The 20,169-nt window shown below is 36.4% G+C and overlaps 1 protein-coding gene and 1 long non-coding RNA gene across 3 annotated transcripts in view; one reads left to right on the forward strand and one right to left on the reverse strand.

The window, feature by feature from the left end:
- Nucleotides 1–19,919, reverse strand: part of LOC135729890 (taste receptor type 1 member 1-like) — a 43,035-nt gene extending 23,116 nt beyond the window's left edge. Inside the window, exons 1-3 of the mRNA XM_065247782.1 lie at nt 19,738–19,919; nt 19,278–19,575; nt 18,288–19,028 (exon numbers count right to left, since the gene is read on the reverse strand). Of these exons, the coding sequence (XP_065103854.1) occupies nt 18,288–19,028; nt 19,278–19,575; nt 19,738–19,919 (1,221 nt within the window). The remainder of the gene's footprint in view (nt 1–18,287; nt 19,029–19,277; nt 19,576–19,737) is intronic.
- Nucleotides 482–8,080, forward strand: LOC135729891 (uncharacterized). Of its 2 annotated transcripts, none has more exons than XR_012337970.1 (5): nt 482–710; nt 1,503–1,549; nt 3,024–3,070; nt 5,476–5,612; nt 7,953–8,076. It is a non-coding gene; the product is annotated as an uncharacterized lncRNA (long non-coding RNA). The 2 variants fall into 2 exon arrangements; XR_010525786.2 differs by having other exon boundaries at nt 492–710; nt 7,937–8,080.
- Nucleotides 19,920–20,169: the final 250 nt, after the last annotated feature.

A 20,169-nucleotide genomic window follows, 5' to 3' on the forward strand; every position in this document is an offset into this window, starting at 1 on the left:
CTAGGCTGTGGATATGCGGATTTGGTCCGATTTTGGCTGACAAATGGCATATTTTCCACATATTGGCTTTCACATTTCACGTTTGTTTTAATAAAAATATAGTAATTTAACAATTGATATGCATATAATTGTTTCTATTTAATGTTTTGATAATTGTTTTTAGTTTTCCTGATTAATGGTAGTCAATAAGTGAAAAGTAGTGTGAGGAAAAGTTAAGCTCAGAAATGTTTCCCTAATAAAATAAGGGAAGGGGAGAAGCATATTTTAATGTTAAGAATAGGTTTTAGAGGCATAAAGTGCCATTAGCCTATTGAATGTAAGTATCTGGGCTATTAAGTTTATACTGAAATATTTTCTATGTATGTAATATTTCAACAAACACATATTGTATTAATTAATGGTCAAATACTAAATTGAGATTTTATAAAAACATTTTATAAGCTGTAAAGCTTGTCAATTTGTTTACTTTATTACAACTACAATTTTTCAGCCCTTTTCCAGAATTTGAACTAATTTGATCATAAAGATTGATCTATTTATAATTTATCGATTACAATTTTTAGACAATTAAAGCTGGTTAAAGGAACTTTTATTTTGGAAAAAGAACTGCTGCTGTTTCAAGACATGCGCACTAGCTGCGACATCTAGTGACGACATTTACCGGGCTTTAACGGTTGTAGCTGCATGAAGTCTGCTGCAATTTCTCTGAGGTAAGACTTTTTGAAAAGTTATTTAACATAATTTTAATGCTTAAAATATTTATACTCTGCACATATTAGATATATGTAAACTTCATTTAAAAGAAGGACAAACTGGTGTGACTGATATAATATACGTAATTTTTTAAATGACCACAATCCCACTTCAACAAATATGTAAATTAGCATTTGAATTTATTATTAAAATACTGAAGTCTTTCTAGATAAATTTGAGTAGAAAATCGATTTTTATAATTTATCTGACAAGGAGAATTCGGACATAAGAAATGAACTCTGCTCAGTTTAATGAACTTACCTAAACAGTAATATTTCGTTTAGCATAACAAACAAATAATATTTCGCAACTCATAAAACTGGTCTGAGGATTTGCCTCAGCAGTCTATGCAGCAGGCGGGAGTAACTGAGGGATCGTGAAGCTATTCTGCTAAACACTCTTAGCCACCTCAGCCAGTTCCGCTATTATACAGCTGACCGAGGTAATTTTTTTTTACCAAGGGATAACTTTGTCTGGTACAGAAAACATTTAAATTTCACAGAATAGAGAGCATTGCAGCTACAGGACACAGCTGGTAGTTAAACTTCTTTACTTAAAGTGCACCTGCAGTAAAAATATTTCCACCTCACTGTTGCACAACATTATAACCGATTTCATCTATTGAAAGATACTTTGTAGAAAATGAGTGAACCTTAATTATGTAATTATTACTCAACATTTTGTATCTATGATCTGTCTGTCTGTTATACAACTTAACAACTTATTGTGATTGTTTTTTTCACATTTAGATTTCTCAAGATCATCAGTTTGGACAGAATTCATTTGAAGAATTAATGTAAGTAAAAGTACAATATTGGACGGGGCATGGATATTTCTTGGGAATCAGTTTTGTTGCATTGTTAATGTCAGGACTGTCTGAGGGGTCAATTGGGGCCAGAAGTATGATAGGGATTCGTTTAGGGCTACAAATATATATTACAAATAACAAGTCTTTAAAAAGTCTTTACATTAAGTAGTCTAAACTAAACTTTGATATGTAAACGTTGTTATGTAAACTATAATAACAAGATATTTTATTAGATCACAATTCCAGTTTATGGATTTGGCATTTGCAGTCATTTTGAAAAATAAGTATAATGGTAGAGAAAACACAATTATCTGTGGATGTGTGTGATTAAGAGTAAGGAAAACTTACTTTTTTATATAATTGAAAATCTCAAAACAACCCTTAAAAACCAAATTGAGTTCTCTTTTGCTGCATCTTGCAAATATTACAATTTTAAATAGGCAAGGCTTAAAAAGGTATAAAAATAATAAGGAACTTTCTCGATAATACAACACTGGCACAATTGGGCATGTAACCGTTTTTTTTTACCTTAGTGGTGTGCCCTTATTCTAGTACTTATGTTTCTAGTAGCTATGTTTACATGCAACCAATTAATCAGTTTGTAATCGTATTGATGGCTCAATCGTATTAAAAAGTCGTCATGTAAAAACCTTAATCAATACGATTGAGGTAGATTGGATGCAAATTTGAATCGTATTGAAAGGGGTGGTGTAGTCCAATCTGTGATCCGATCAGCAGGAGAAAAGTATGCATGTAAATGCGTGAATCGAAGTATTTTGTCGGATGCAAAAATACATTGTGCATGTGCACAGAAAATTTGTGCTCAAGTTCACGTCGTATATTTACCTCTTATTTGCTTTGGTTTGGCTTTGGGGTGGCATTGCCAAGTCCTCTCTTTTTTTCGTTCAGATTTGGGCTACTGTTTAAACTGTCTTTGTGAGTTGTTTTTTCTGCGGGTCAGATATGAAAGGATTTTGTTCATTAGTTATTGGTATTTGGGCTGTGATAAGTCATTGGGATGCTTTTGGGCTAATTTTGAATGTCCATGGGGATGATTTTGATATGTGAAGCTGCCAACCCTGGCTGTGCGCTTGCACAGATGTTCGGTTTATATAAAATGTACATGAAAACAAACATTTTGAGGTGCAAACATTTAAACATGTTTAGGGTGCATGTAAACTGTATTGTTGTAACCTTTCATCGGATTAAATTCAGTCGGATTGACAAAATTTTGTGCATGTAAACATGGCCCTTGTGATGACAGTTTGTTCGAGGATAAGAAAACTGCCATCTAGGGTTTCAGAACGAAGCAAGAGCCATCAATATTATATATGTATTGTATGTTTATGTATATATACATTAGCAAGTAAATGTAATGGTTTTCTGAATAAATATACATAAATAACATAATGTGTCTAAAAATTATTACACAAGAAATTCAGATCTTTCATGTGTTTTTCAGAGCACTAGCAGGTTCCAATAAAGGCTGGAACAGAACAGACAGAAAAGGTACAGTATACTTTCTTTCCATGTCCGCCTTGCCCACGCACACATCCGTACCGCTTTAAAAAGTATATATTATTTACAGGACATTCACAAATTTAGAAAAAATGAAGAAAAGTAGCAGCTCCACCACTGCATTGAATATACTGTTCTGTATGAGTGTGCAACTCAGCGTTCCCACAACGCGCACGCTTGACATCTGTTCCTCAGACATGAGGGCTCGCGAAGCACGCACACAGCGCGCAGTCAACACATGCGTGATCACTAAACTAAGTTTTCTTTCTTGTTTAAGTGAACATAAACAGCTAGATGTGTCAGTATCAGTATATTAAAGCAGTGCAGTCTTAAAGCTGTTCTGGGTCTTAAAGTGACAGTAGCCTACTGCTTTCTGTGTCAGAAATGTTCTTTACACCCAAAAATGAAAATCACTCACTTTTCTTAACTGAACAACTTTTGCAGCTGCACATTTAATTCATACAGTGAGGACTGTGCAGTGTTTTGTGTGTATTTATTGCTAATGTTAAATCATAGATTCTAATAACTAATATTTTTACATTTAATACAGCTGCCTGAAAAGTAAAACAAGATGAATATAGTGTTATGATAAAAAAAACAAAACATTTGGTTGCTTGTCAGTAGCATTGTTGTAGTGACAGCCAAAATACATCGGCCTAGGGCTGGGCAATATGGCAAAAATCCATATTGAACGATAATGATATATATTTCGATGTAAGTTGTTAATGCTTCCAGCTTTAAAACAGTATGCCAACAATGACTGAAGCCACAAAAATAAGAGGGTTCATTTATATTTTAATCTGCCCTTCGTCAGTTTTTTAGCTAGCCAAACCACTTCCATATAAAGGAATTCGTGCTACCTTTTTGTCCACAATTTATCATCTTTGGATATTCGTTGCCACTTCCACTCATTTTTGTTTAGTTTTTTTGTTGTTGTGTCGAGTTTGCAAAGTAGGAAATGGACTTTGTACTACTCATGTGTGTTACATATAGGCCAATGTATTTTGGCTGTCACTACAACAATGCTACTGAAAAGCAACCAAATTTTTAATATTTCCTCTTAATCATAATACTATACTCATCTTGTTTTACTTTTCAGGCATCTGTATTAAATGTAAATATATTAGTTATGAAATTGTCTGTCAACATGATTTTAACATGAACCTTAACAATAAATACAAATAAAACACTGCACAGTCCTCACTGTATGGATTAAATGTGCAGCTGCGAAATTTATTCAGTTAATAGTAGTGAGGGGTTTTCATTTTTTTTGTGTAATGAACATTGAACACTCAAGACAGCTTTGAACACCCAAGACAGCTTTAAGACGGCACTGCTTCAATATACTAATAAACATACAGCCGTTTATGTTCACTTTAACAAGAAAGAAAACTTCGTGAGCCCTCGTGTCTTGAGAACCATATACGAGCTATACATGCTGGTAAACAGGCACGTCACCTTGTGGAAACGCACAGTCGCACACTCATACAGTACAGTATATTCACTGCAGTGGTGGATCTGCTAATTTTCTGTTATGTTTTCAGTTGATAAGATGTGCTTTTTGATTACTGAAATTTAATTTAACCAGAATCCAGAATAAAACGAAAAACACGGAATTTGAGAAAAAATTTAACTGAATCTGGGGAAAAACCAATAGGGCCATAGCTGTGCTAAAACCTGACTCCAATTGGCTTTTTTGAGGTCATTCAATTAAGGGTTCACATTTTTTTCACAAGCACTAAGATGTTTTTTGGTAGTTCTCAATAAAGACATGAAAGATCAGAATGTTTTTGTGTAATTATTTTTAGACACATTGGGGCGGTTTCCCGGACAGGGATTAGACTAGTCCTAGACTTAAACAGTTTTAAGAGCTCTCCAAACTGAAAACAACTTACACTTACATATCTTAAAATACATCAGTGCCCTTTGTTTTACCTCAAAATGCACACAGGTAATGTTTTTAGTAAGGCATGTTTGTTAAAACATATGTTAAAATTATATTTCCTAATTAAACTAAGGCCTAGTTCTGGATTAAGCTAATCCTGGTCCGGGAAACCGCCCCATTATGTTTATCAATGCCCTTTACTTAGATAAAGTTTAGATCGCATTTTATGACAAATTTGTTCAGAAAACTTACTTTTAGAAAAACTACTTTTTCTTGCCACTGTATATAAAGCCATTACAATGTTAATCTATGAAGCTATAAGTCTTCCAACCTAAAGTACCTGTCAATGTTTTTGAAGCAGAATAGCTTGTAGGTAACATTTAACCCTGGAGAACCCACGGGTAAAATATGGCCAATGTTAATTGATTCTAAGAGAAGGGTTCTTGGGTTCTCCAGGGTTAAACTAACATGCTTGCATTTACCTAATTAAATAATTTTGTTTCTTTTCAAGAATCTGTCAGAAGAAATTCAACTACTGTTCGTGCACCAGATGGTGAAGTAGAAAAGTTCGTAAAAACTTCTGCAGCTTGCATCTGACAGAGATGCAAAAAGAATAAGAGAGCGGGCCTGAAAACAAGCAAATTCAAGGTATTTCAATTGTTGTTAAAGGGATAGTTCAATAGATATTCTTTCATCATTTACTCATCCTCATGTTGTTCTAAATCTGCATGATTTTTTCTGATGAACACAAATTAAGATGTTTTGCGTAATGATGGTAAAAACACAGCACATTGTAACCATTGACTTCCATAGTAGGAAAAAGTATTTTGAAAGTATTGTGATATATGATGAAGAAAATATTTTGATAAATGATGGTTAGCACACAGGTGACGGTACCCATTAAATTCCATCATATTTTTTTATTCCTTCTATGGAAGTCAATGGTTACAATCTGCTGTGTGTTTACCATCATTACTCTAAATATCTTCTTTTGTGTTCATCAGAAAAAATTCATACAGGTTTAAAGGTAGGGTAACACATTTTGAAAAATGCTAACGGTAGCCGCCTAGTAATGAAATCACGATCCCACCCTTAAGTCAAATCGCCATCCAAAGTCACGCCTCTTTCAAAACACATGAACATGCACAGATCAGACGGTCACATTTCATGTCTCATTCACCAGTGAGAAAACTTTGCAGTACAAAGTGAATAACACTTCCAAAATAACCAACATAAACAACTGGTTTACATCAGAATTACTTTAAGCACACGTTCGCTTGTGTAGACGTAGTAACTATATCGTTATGCTAATCCGTAAACGAACACAAATTTCATAAGCAACACAATGTTTCATCAAAGTAGAATATCTGAATTCATCTCAGTACAAACATATCGCGTACCTACCTTACCAAAATAAACAACGACCCTTTCAGACCCTTTCAGACCCTTTGCCTCCTGCAGCTGTTTGCATCTCGTGCTAAAGCAGTAAAGTTACAGATGTTAATTTGGGTTTTTGCTCTTGCTGATCCAGGCAGTTTTTGCTGTTGTTGTTATAAAAGATGCCTTTCGTTTTGTGGCTCCTGTACAGGTTGTCAATTCAGCAGAAAAGTTTGCTTTTCTTTAGAGATCGACCGATACTCATTTTTTTAAACCGATGCCGATAACAAATATTTGGATGCTTATGTGCCCGATAACCGATATGCTGAACCGATTTTTATTAACTGTTATACTTCTGTTTTTGACATAATTACTACAAAACTACTGAACTGAACAAACCCTTATAATAATAATAATAATAATAATAATAATCATCACAATCACTTCCTCTTTGCATACAAAGTCATAAATAGAGGGGTCTGAAAGAGTGAAGAATAATATTAATTTAATGAATCATGTAGAAACTATATTCCCAATACATGGACCATTCCAAACACCCCTATCATTTCGTCAGAAATAGACTGATCCAAAGTTCGCGCTCCGGTTGCCAGGTTACAGAGTGGGAGAGAGAGAAAAGTATAGCAGAGTTGGCTGCTTGTTATACATAGTTTATAGAGTAAAACAGGTGGATTAAGTCTCTTTTCTGGGATATAATATCGTTGTTTTGACCAGCAACCTGAGCCTTCAGCAATCCAACCAGTAGTTAGCAAAGAGATTTTACAAATAATATCACTGACTGGAATACTACATTCAGGAAAGTAACAATCAAAACGGCTTATATATCACTGAATTTCTTAACTGGTAATGTTATTTGATGTCAGAAAAATTAATATTTTATGGCTGTTTTATTCATGCAAAGCTACGTCGTTATTGGGACCGGATTTTATGGATCAGCCAGCGTGACTCTGTGAGTTCGTCTCTATTCTTGGACAAGCTGCAAACATTGCTTTTAATATATCAGCTTATTTAACATAACATGCATTAATGCACAAATAAGATGTGTTATAAATGCCTCATATGCAAAGTAAGTATACTCAAAGACCTTTTAATGAAGTCGCGTCACTCCGCCGTCATATGTGCTGTGCACGCTGCTTCTGCTGCTGTGAGCTCCTCTCCTCAGGATGCGTCCGGCGCGCAATTCTCAATTCTCTCGTTTATCGGTCAATCCGATATTACAAAACCGATATCCGATCATCGGAAAATGCTCAAATATCGGGGAAAATATCGGAAAACAGATATATCGGTCGATCTCTACTTTTCTTGCTGTTTACAGACAGGAGGTGAGCGCACGTGAACACGCATCTTAATACCAAGTGTAAACAGCCTCTTAACCAGCATAACTAAAAATCTTTCAGGATCAAATCTGTTACCCTACCTTTAAAACAACATGAGGATGAGTAAATGATGACAGAATTTTTATTTTAGGGTGAACTATTCCTTTAACATTTACCCAATTTAACATTAATGCCTTCAGTCTATCTGATGAAGTAACCATGAGTCATTTTCTGTTCCCCCTCTTATCTCTTTTCTCTCAGTCTTTCCTTCTTTTAGGGTACACTTGAGGAGTGTCCAGATGTTTATTAATGTTTTATTAATGTAATGTTATGTTTCAAATAAACATGTAAACATACTGTATATTTTTCTTTCTTTTTTAAACACCTACAGTAAAGTGTGACACTTAACACATTAAAAGCATCACAAACATTGAGGATAGAACTTCTAATGTGCAGTTTAACTTTTTTTATAATAAAAGTTTTTTTAAGAAGGGATAAGTACATGCCATCTTAAGGGCTAAGGTTATAAAGTATTGTTTTGTGGAAAAAACACTTAAAAAAAAAATTCGGGCTAGTTTCGTCTGAGTGTACAGTTTAACCTGGCATGATTCTGGCACTTTGCTGGCAGTGTCGGCTGACATTAAGCACCCGGACATTGGCCAGTTTTGGCTGAGTATACAGTTTTAGCTGGCGTGATTCTGGCACTGTGCTGGCAGTGCCGGCTCACTTTAGGCACCCGGACATGGGCCAGTGTACTTGGGCCGATTCTGGGGCGTCATTCATCCCAGAGTTGGCCCTTTTCTGGCAGCCGGAACTGGGCCGTGTTTTTTTTTCTGGCCTGCCGGATTTGGGCCATTATTGGGCCAAACTGTTTTGGCTACCTTAACTTCTATACGTTACATTAGTAATACGTTTGCTTATAATGTTGATTTATAGCCGCAGCAAATTTAGCTGCTTGTGCTATCGTATATTATGTTATGCTATCTGTCGATTTTCTGTGCTTTTCACTGCATCTATTATGTAAAGCTGCTTTGATACAATTACCAAATTGTGAAAAGCGCTATATAAATAAAATTGAATTGAATTAATGCACAAATTCACCACGGTGGTTATAGATTGATTTTGTGTGTGCGTGTGGGGGGGGACGTATGTGCACGTGCACATTGATGCATATAGGTCTTATACATAATGCATACATATATTTTGAAATATAAAAATGTAAACGATGATCAGATATACAGTTCCTAACAAGCGTGCGTGTTTATAGGCAGCAAATTCTTTCTCCGCCAGTGGGTGCTCGTCACAGCGTCAAGCAATGCTAAGGTTATTTAGCAACAAAATACGCTCTGAAGCGTCCACGTGCTTTGAAGAGGAGGGAAGCGGCGCGGTCACGTAAAGCGTATGTGCTTGGCAATTTCGGTGGCTGCTCGAGCTGAGCCCCGGAGCACACAGGAGATCTGTGCATTTCTGCGTGTTTATTGTAACACTTCCACTCATGAAACAACATGTGAGAAACCTTTTTGGGGTTATAATGTTTCCAGAAGCGCTGAAAACGCGTTCTGATGGTGTACTGGTAGCGCAGATTGATACTTTTTTGTGCCCAAGAGAGAACAGACGTTTCTCAATCTGAAGGCTGCAGCCCCCAGAGGTCGCTGCTGTATATGTCATCAAGCCTGGTTTATTATATTCAGACATTTGTAAGTCATAAGCATATTACAACAATGTATGATTAACAAAGAATTATAGTCAACTTTATAATTGTTAATGTTATAAGTCTTGATGACGTATGCAGCTTGCAAATTCGACCTCTGGAGGCTACAGTCTTCGGATTGAGAAACGGCGTATATCTTTTCTCATTGTTCTGCCCCCAAGCCAGTGGGTCATCACTGATATCGGTTGCCTTCCCTTGCAAATTAGCGCATTAACTCCACGTCTGCAGGCTGTTTGGGTTAACATGAACCTGACGACATCTCACTGGGCGAGATTGTACTTTATATTTTTCAAAATTTGTGCGGTGCACACCACCGAGGGGTGCATTTACCGACCGCCGGTTGACTGGTGCGGTGGTAATTACAACCGTCCCAGCCCTACTCCCATGTAATTACCTGTACCTCCCACCCACACGTTAAGGAAGTGATGCCGGTGTCCCGAGCTGCACTCTGTATCCTCCAGCCACAGAACCTTTTAAATAATTTTAATTCCCCCTCCCTTTTCCCTTTTTAACTTAATAAAGCTAGTTAAATTTTAGCGCTCTCGTCTGTCTGTTCATTGGGGTGTTTCGGGAACTCCTCGAGGTGGAAATAGAGGGAGGAGCGCGACTCACAGCATTGGTGGTCCGCTCCGACCTGTGACAAAATTCTTTAGCTGGTGCCCTGAAGTAGAGGAGGGAGGGGTCATCTGACACACACACGCACACACACTTGAGGTGAAACCTCTAGTGTCCTGTGTATGGCATACTAACCAATTGTTGCCTATGTGAAAATCATTAAATTAATTTGTGCCCATGTCAAAATAACTACACAGGCTTTCTACAGCCAATGTCTTCACTCCTACAAGGCAAGTCTGATTGCGAGTAACTCCCAGTACCCAATGTTATAATTCTGCTCTGTAGAAGGCGTTACATAGATGGAGACAGGTGGTATCCTATGCTACCAGGACAGGATGGCTCTGACACTGGCAATAGGAGCATTAACTTCAACAGTATGATTTCTCAGGATCCAGGGTGTATTCAAATAGAAGCTAGAGAGAAAACCTACAAGTTGCTGAAATTTTGAGCAGCTTCAGAGTTTCAGGACAGAAACTTAGGGCTTGCCCTTGATGTGCAAGGTTACAGTAAGCTGCTGTAATTCAGGATGAAGTACTGAAAGAGAAGCAGGAATTGCTGGAGTTATTTAACTGTGGATGGGTGGGATAGCTTGCTCCTTCTTAATGTCCATATTAATACTTTCAACACTGATGTTTGTCATGATTCTGTTTTGTGTCTCCCTGTCTAGTACTTCTATTATGAAGTTCTGTCTGTGTCGTCCATTTTTGTACTCTCTATTAGCAGTGGCGGAGCCAGAGGGGTGTCCAGGGTGGCACTGGACACCCTTGTCATGTCACCAGCCACCCCATGTGCCACCCCAAATTTAATGCGCTACTTTCACTTAATCGCTATGTTTATTTTCGACGTGCGGGAGCGCAGCACATTGTTAAAAACAAACATGATGAATATTATAATATATGATATTATACAAATTATTAAGATTTTAAACTGATTTAGCAGAATAATAATAACAATTAATTAATGTATTTGTCCAGCAAATACTCATAATTGTACATTTAAGAAGTTAATTCCGTGGCCTTTAGAAAATAACATTCTTACTGCTATAAAGTATTTTTAAGCATGTAGCTTTAAGATCTTAACGGCAGATTAAGTGACATTTATTTCATGAGCATTGAACACAGAAACAATTCAATTGTGAAATGCAAAACCGGTTTATTAAACTACGTTACACTACAAAAACACACAAGACTAACTATACATACAAACAACAAACAAGAAACATATATGAAAGAGAAAGAATGGAAAATTAAAGGGATAGTTCGGCCAAAAACGATATTAAACCCATGATTTACTCACCCCCAAGCTGTCCGAGTTGCATATGTCCATCGTTTTTCAGACAAACACATTTTCGGATATTTTAGAAAATATTTTAGATCTTTCTGTTGATTAAATGTAATGTTACGGGGTCCAGCAATAGTCCACGACCTTCAAGTCCAAAAAAAGTGCGTCCATCCTTCACAAATTATAATTTGTGAAGGATGGACGCACTTTTTTTGGACTTGAAGGTCGTGGACTATTGCTGGACCCCGTAACATTACATTTAATCAGCTGAAATATATAAAATATTTTCTAAAATATCCGAAAATGTGTTTGTCTGAAAAACGATGGACATATGCAACTCGGACAGCTTGGGGGTGAGTAAATCATGGGTTTAATATCGTTTTTGGCCGAACTATCCCTTTAAGAGAGAGAGAGAGAGAGAGAGAGAGAGAGTAAAAGAAGGGCAATATCACTATAGACTTAACTTCTGCACAAATCATCAACTCTAAGAATCACCTTAATTAAAAGGGGCAATAACTTTTTACAGCGAATGAACAAGCGATTCTTGCGTTTGGCTTTTGTGAGGCACGTGTGTACGTCCAGCTGTATGGGCGCGTATGCGAGGAAGAGAGTTCCTGAGTTTGTGGTCACGTGACGGAGTCCTTGGAGGTGTCCGTAGGAGTTGTTCCTTTTTGGGTTAATCCATCTGTCTGGTTAATCTGTGGCGATTAATTTGTCCAATTTGTTAAAGTTTGTCCAAGTGTCAAGGTGCCCGTGAAAATAGAAGGATAGGGGTCTCACAGCAGGAAGCTGAGCTGGGAGCTGAGCTGGGAGCTCAGCTCCACGCCGTGAATGGCGTGTCGTCGAGAACTGTAGGCCAACTGTGTGCTGATGAGCATCGATGAATTGGGGTGCGGGCCTCTTAACCTGAGTTTAGACCAGGGTTATTATAGTTTTAAAAAAAATATTAGTTTTTATTTTTATTTCGTTTTGTAATGTGTTATTTTATTTCAGTTTAGTTTTAGTTATTTTTAGTGGTGCATAAATAGTTTTGATTTCGTTTCTATTTTTCAAAAATCATTACTTTTAGTTTTTATTTAGTTTTAGTATAGTTTTAGTCTTTAGCATAATATCATGGTTGTGTACATACACCTTGCCAAATCTGGAAATGTTGAAAATACGATGAGAATAAGAGGATTTAAAAAAAGTTTTGTTTATTTAGTACTATCAGTCAAAGGCCGGGACAAATACCACACCAACCAACACTCTAAATTCTGTTGTGTTATTTGGGTAAATATAATATACATGTATAAATATACATGTTTGGTTATAAATAATCATATGCTGGGTTGTTAACACAAACATGAGTTAAAACAACCCAGCATTGCATTGAAACAACCCAGCATATGTTTATTTCAGCACATTAAATTTAGTTCAGCACATCTTACTTGTACAAACTTATGTCTGTGCACAACAACTGAAAATCAATGCAAAGTTTAATGTTCTGCCTATGAGTGTCCATTTCTGTACCAGAAGAGATCGCTGTACTAACATAAAATGCTTATTCGTTGACTAAATATTAATATATAATATTATTTGTTGATTATCCGCAAAGGCATATAATAGTTTCAGATTAGTTAAGCGGACATTCTGTATCATAGCAACCAAAAAGCGTCAGCTAACACTGCCAAGCAAGTGGTTGGTGTTAGCGTTTTCAGCCATATTTAACGTTTTAATGCTTCCGTGTAGATATAATTAAGCCTTCTTCAGTTATTGTAATGGTTTGCCAGCAGAAACAAATTGTCTTACTAAACTAGCCGTTAGCAACAAGATGATGTTTTCTGAACCGAACTGTTGGCTCGGGGGCAGGGATCCAGTGCCCTGACAGCGTCATACACATCACGTGACCCTGCTGTGCAGGTCAGGAGTTCTAATAGACTGCCACCTATTGGTCATTAATGATTCAGCAACGTCTGCTCATTTGCTTATGATCCGGTAATATGGGTGACTCCGTGTTCAACTGCTGATCCAATAACATTTAAAAAACGAAAACGCAAGTTTTGTTTTCCTAAATTTTAGTTAGTTTTAGTTAGTTTTACAGGTCCACATTATAGTTATAGTTTAGTTTTAGTTTTTTTTAGAAACCTCCGTTTTTATTTTATTTCAGTTAACGAAAATGTTTTTTCACTAATAGTTTCAGTTTTCGTGATAGTTTTCGTTTACGATAATAACCATGGTTTAGACCAACCCCTTGAAGTTCAGATGACCAATCCAAAAGGGTGTTGATAAGAGTAGGAAAACTTTGTCTTTGTTTTACCAGACTCATTTGCATAGATGGACTATGCTAAAGATTTTGTTAAATAATAATTTGGATTCATATTTAACAAGTTTGATATCAGTTATGGTAAGATGATGCACATCATTGATCAGGAAAGGAAAAGGGGATTATTAAGAGTGTAAACAAGGTATGGTTTGAAACACACATCAAATAGTAATCTCATGAATGTGAATTATGAGACATGCTAAGATGAACAAAGCATCCCTATAGTGTTACAAGAAAGTGGTTCATTACAGATACAAACATGCAATACAAGGATATATAATATATACAATTTACACCAATTTATTTTGGTCTTAGCTGTGAGACAGACACATTTTTGTGTCATGGCTGCTTCGTCTCTGCTCAAGGTTTGAAGTTTGCTTTGAGGTGTTAATTTGCTTAGATTGGCACAATAAAACAGCCAGAGAGAGAGTCAATAGGTCTGGAAATGTGTGTTATCAGGAGATTAGGATCTTCTGATGAAAGCATCCGAGCAGACCTGGTGACAAAACTCATTCTAGGGTCATTCTAGGGCATGAAACCGTTAAGGACCCAGACTGAAGAGACCTCCAGTGGACGTCCAGCCAGATTTTACATCTTTATAGGCTACTGTATGATTGTTAATTCGACTGGATTGCCACATTGAACTTGAAAGCGCGATGCGCATATCCGATAGCACAGCCAGAGCTTAAAAGACTTCATGTTCGCGTCTTTTTGGCTTAACAAACAAATGCTCATATGTCAAAATAGCTGTCTTGGTGATTTTCATACTAAACATTTGGTTACTGTACGTCTTAAACGAATAAACATTTTATTGCATTCGGTCTTAGCCTAACTTGTTGAAGTCTCTCTGTCATTAAAGTTAATTAAATATCAAAAGAAAAAAGAAAACTTTTGCATCTTCTCTATCTTAAATAAAGATGAATCCAAACATCCTTTGTGTTGAGCTCTGCTATTTGAAGTAAGTTTAAAGTTTATCATGGAGTTTAGATTTCCTGATCTTTTGCTTCATTAAAGGGATAGTTCACAAAATGAAAATATTTTGATAAATGATGGTATGCACACAGCTGTTAACCATTGACTTCCATTGTAGGAATACAAACAACATGATGGAATTCAATGGATATACCATTAATTGTGTGCTTACCATCATTTATCAAAATATCTTCTTTTGTGTTTATTAAAATAAACTACAGGTTTAGAACAACATAAGGGTGAGTAAATGACAGAATTTTCATTTTTGGGTGAATCCCTTTAACAGACAATAAATCAGATGTAAGAAATACAGTAGAAATATTTAAAATTCACCCTTATTATGTTTACATCTAATGCGATCAAAAGATTCATTTATGCTTTCTTGATAAATGGTTACACGTCATTTTATTTTATGGACTATGGACCCCCTAAAGTAGCTTTGGCCACCCCATTAAAAAAATTCTAGTTCCGCCACTGTCTATTAGTTCTTTTGTTTATTGGTCTGTGTGCTGATTGTTACCCAGGTGTATCTTTTATCCCTAATTACTCTGTGTATTTAACCCCAGTGTTTGCATTGTCTGATGTCAGTTAGTGATGTCCAGTTCGTGAACGAATCGTTCATTTGAACCAGTTCTTTTCAGTGAACGACTTGAATCAGTACACCTATTCGGACTGAATCGTTTAAAAAGAGCAATGATCCACAAGTTACTCACTTTCAGATGTGCTCGACAGTCATTCCGATTCTAATTAAGAGAGAGTTATCCGTATCTTAACTCGTAGAAGCTCTCCCCAACAGTATCACTGACGACTGAACCGAGACATGGTGAATTTTGTTGATACTGAGCATGCGCAGCAAACATACTGGTATTCCAGAGTCACCGATTAACTGCAAACCTGAATCAAGAACGGTTTCTATCAGACGTGTCTGACTTGATGAGCCATTAATACTGCGCATGTGTTACTGAAAAGCACGATACAGCGATACGAGTCAGGAACAGGTTGCTGCATTTATGGAGACATTTATGCTGTGCTAATACTATAGCCTACATGAACTACTGATTGACAGATGATTGACAGACATAAAGTAAGTTTATTTAATATTTTGCATGATAAATATGCATGGTACAGCTAATTATATTAAACAACGTTTTAACTAAAATGTATTTGTTAGGTGTGTGTGTGTGTGTGTGTGTGTGTGTGTGTGTGTGTGTGTGTGTGTGTGTGTGTGTGTGCAGATTATATTTTAAGTTGTTATTAGCTTGATCATGATTTCTGTTAAAAGTTTTTGTGCTTTAGTTGGACAACTAAAATAAGTCAACCATACACAACTTTACTTGATTTTTTTTTAATGTATTTTGCCCTTCTGGATGATAGAATTAGATGAGAATGACGTCATTACGTAAAGTACGTTAAAGAACTGGTGAATCGTTTTTTGAACCAGTTTTTGAAACGAACTGTCCGAAAGAACTGATTCACAAAAAAGAGTCAGACTTCCCATCAATAATATCAGTCATTAAACATACCTGTGAGTGAATGTCTATTCTGTTCCTGTTTTGGATTACTAGTTTGGATTATGTCTGTTTGTTTTGCTTGTTTAATATTTGTTATCTTTAATAAAACTACACTGCACTTGGATCCGCTACCTCTGCTTGCTTAAACCAACATCATCATAATGTTATAGTCTAAGTTTTGGGTGCTAGATTGATGAAAAACAGGTTTCAAAAGTTAGAAATGTAAAGCACGTTTTAAATCAATAAATTGTCTGTTGTTCTTATGACTCAGAGAAATGATAAAGCCTGTATCAAGGTTTACAAACTGTAATGTTATCAGTCAGTCCACTGTTTTCCATACAGTGATTTATTTAGGCAGCCCGCAACAGTATCAACAATGGCCGCCACAAATAGATTTTTCATGCTTCCCATTTCCTTTTTTCACTATTTAAAAAAACTGAATTCATTGTATAGTGAGGAGTGCTCAGTGTTTCTCCCTCTCTCTCATATTGCATGCAGCATCTCTTTCTCTTAAAAGGTGGCAGTGTTTCAAAAAAGCATTCCTCTGCGTAAAAGTCAACAGTCACAGATGTTACTAAAAGGAAAGATGGCTGATCAAGTTTATCATGCCTTAAACACAGAGGGAGTGGATGTTGACCTGATAATGACATATACAAAGCCATCAACCTGACCCTAAGTGGCAAAAACAAGTGATGGAAAACCAGACACTGATATTTCCCCTGATTTAGGGGCAGCAGTGGCCTAGTGGTTCATGTAGGTTGTCTACAAACCGGAAGGTTGGTGATTCAATCCCCGGCTCCACTGGACCAAGTGTCGAGGTGTCCTTAAGCAAGACAACTAACCCCAGCAGCTCCCGACGAGCTGGCTGGCGCCTTGCATGGCTGACACCGCCGTTGGTGTATGAGTGTGTGAGTGAATGGGTGAATGTGAGGCTAATTGTAAAGCGCTTTGGATGGCCATAGGTCTGTTAAAAGTGCTATACAAATGTAGTCCATTTACCATTTACCATATTTCAAAAATCATGGTATCCCTGGCTGCATGTTAGTATGGGTACTGATGGTGTTCTGTGTTTTCACTGCTCTAAATACTTTAAGACAAGAAAACCAGCACAAGCTAAGAGTATAGACCCAGCTTTTGTCAGTACTGGATTTAAAAACTAAAAAAAGCACTTAAGAAAATTTCCCTGGATGAGAAATCAGAGGGTCACAAAGTTGGCGGGATGTTTTTGGTGAGGCAAGGATTGGCCTTTAGGGGCCATGAAGATCATCAAGGTAACCTTGACCAGCTTTTAAATACAAGGCTGAAGATGATCAATCATTCACTAGGTGATTATCTGTAAAGAGGCAGGTGGACAAATCTTGTGGTTGTCAAAATGAGTGTATAAATTTGATGAGTTCATCAATTATCAGGACAACTGCAGATGAGATCTGTTCGCTACCAGTTTTGCAGTATTCGATTATTATGGATGGGACAAAAGATAACTCTGGTGTTGAGCAGGAGGTGCTGTGACTATGTTATGTTGACACTGATTTGCTGGTACATGAAGACTTTATAGGGCTGTGTGGAACACTTTCTACGACAGGTAGAACTATAGACAAGTTTAAAGCAATTGTTGCAGCAGAAGGGGAGGGGCCAGCACTGTCCATTAAGCCTTTATGTCCCACAAGGTGGACTGTACGCTCACCTGCTATCTGTGCTGTTCTCAGCCAATAAGGTATTGTACTAAATGCACTAGATGAGATGGGTACAAGTAATTCTGAATCTGCAAGCCGGCAGAGAGCTGATGTATTCAAAAGTATAATGTTGTACTGGGACTTCTGCTTGCTTTAGGTCAGTGATCAGTGAACTAGGGGTTCTAAACATATCTCACTCTTGTTTACCTTTGTTCATTGGTGTTTTTACATGATTTCAATTAAGAATCCCCTAATGGCTTATTTAGTGAAAAACATAAGCCCAACTTTTGCAAATAACTACTTAAGCACTAGTTAATGTCAAAATAACAAAAAGCCAACTAATTGAGTTGAAATCATTTAGTGGGGGCTTGGTACCCCCTGTTTAAAAAATCCCTGGTAATGCAGAGTTCTGGGAAGGCTTTAGTGAGAGTAAAGAGTCCTGGGTTGTGTGGTGCAGATGAAGATAAAAACTAAATATAAAATAAAAAATAAAAACATGTATAAAAACGTTGCACATTTCAATACATATTTCAATGCATTTACTCACCATGTATGGCTTGACTGTTGTATTTTTGCTGCATTGGTTCATGTTGCAGTGCAGAACTTTATGTAATGCATGAGCTATAGTGTATATGGCAGCGTAGATGGCAAAAGAGAATGTGGGATCTTCATTTATTATTTCTTCTGTGGTGACCAATGAGCAGTTGTCACAATCTTGATTACATGTCTTTGTGTGGATTTCACTCTCAGTGTTATTATTAGGATAAACCTCAGTTCTTTCTTTGGTTTTATAAATGAATTTATTAAATCCAGGCAATGACAAAAATCTCTCTGTAATGCCAATAATTGTCCCAATTTTCTCAATTCCTGGCTCGTTTAGAAGCTGTTGATTCATGGACCATGTTTCATCTGCAATCCAAACTTTGTCTCGGATGTTGTTTGTTATGGCTGCTTTGATTATATTTTTTGCATATTGTGGCACAGTGAAAACCACAATGACATTGATGTTAAGCTTATCAATCTTTTTAAGAGTTAGACTGTAATTTGCACTTTGACTGAGAATCTCTTGATAAGCCAAACAAATCCCAGTATTTCTGATATAATTGTTAAACAGTTGAAGGCCTTCTTCACTGTCTGGATCTCCAAGAAAAGCAACCCAGTTCCATCTAAACCACTGAATGATGTGAATAATCATCTGTATCAAGTCTTTGTTGCTAGGGTTTGTTCTTATAAAAGATGGATACTGAAATTTATCACTTAATGTATAGCTAGTAGCTCCATAATTAACCTTTAATAAAAATATAATTTTCACTTAACATTCACACATATATTATATTTACACCACTTTTTTGCATTAAATTACTTGTTTACATTTCTGTACATTTCACTTGTTTAGAATTGTGTGTTTACAGATTACATTAAATGTATTTAAATACCAACATTCTGCAGATTGGTACCACTGGGACAAGTTTATGAAATGTGCTATATACTTGTTATTTTGTATTAAATAACAGTGTAAATAATAAACACAATTTACCAGTGGTAGAAGGTCCATTGTGATCAGTGGTGCAATAGTAATAGTTTTTGTGTTTCCATATGGTCCTGTTAAAGCAATGACTTTAGTCTGATGGCTGTTGAGTTTTTCTTGAGGATTTATTGATCCATTCTGTGAGATAAAACTCAAGACTGAAGGGAAATTCTTAATGTCAGAACAATGATCAAAAACTTCATAACCCAGAGAGACATTGGGCAGCAGTGTGGTTGAGTTATTAATCTCCTCAACAGCAAACCTCATTACTTGAAACATCTGATAGCCTGAGTCTGAGAAAGTTTGCCTATAGCAGAAAACATTTTTAAGGTAGATAACTGCAGTTAAATGTTGACTCAGAAGCATTAGTTTTCAATAAATACTGAGGTTATGTGGCTTTAAAGGTGTAACTTTCATCCAGATTATAAGCTTGTTAAATCAAGCTGATAAAATAAATATTCTTGCTCACCTGAAACATTCAATGGCCTCCGGGGAGAACAGGGGTGCTGCATGTTCAGCTTTATGTACTGGAAAAAGTCCTCCCAATAAGTAATCTCCATCTAAACTGAACTCAGATGATGAACTAGAAACTTTGAAAAAGATGCAGTTAGTAAAAGTCACAAGGAAAGTGTAAATGCAACTTAGAAACATGATTCAACATGTATTGTTTCTCATGAAACAGGGATGTGAGGGGGTTCTTATGTTATAGTTTATTTGCTTAACAGACATTTAATTTGCCTAAACCACATTGCTTATTCACATGTCTGGACAGCACTCTTAATGTTTTTTTTAAATGGGTTTTTTTTGTTCTTTAGGTATTATAGATTAATTTATTAAAACTGTGGAAATTACAAAAATCTCATCATTATGCAGTTCCAATTTTCAGTTCCTAGCATTTTAA

Source organism: Paramisgurnus dabryanus, chromosome 11 (assembly GCF_030506205.2).
Source record: "Paramisgurnus dabryanus chromosome 11, PD_genome_1.1, whole genome shotgun sequence".
NCBI classification, from domain to species: Eukaryota; Metazoa; Chordata; class Actinopteri; order Cypriniformes; family Cobitidae; genus Paramisgurnus; species Paramisgurnus dabryanus.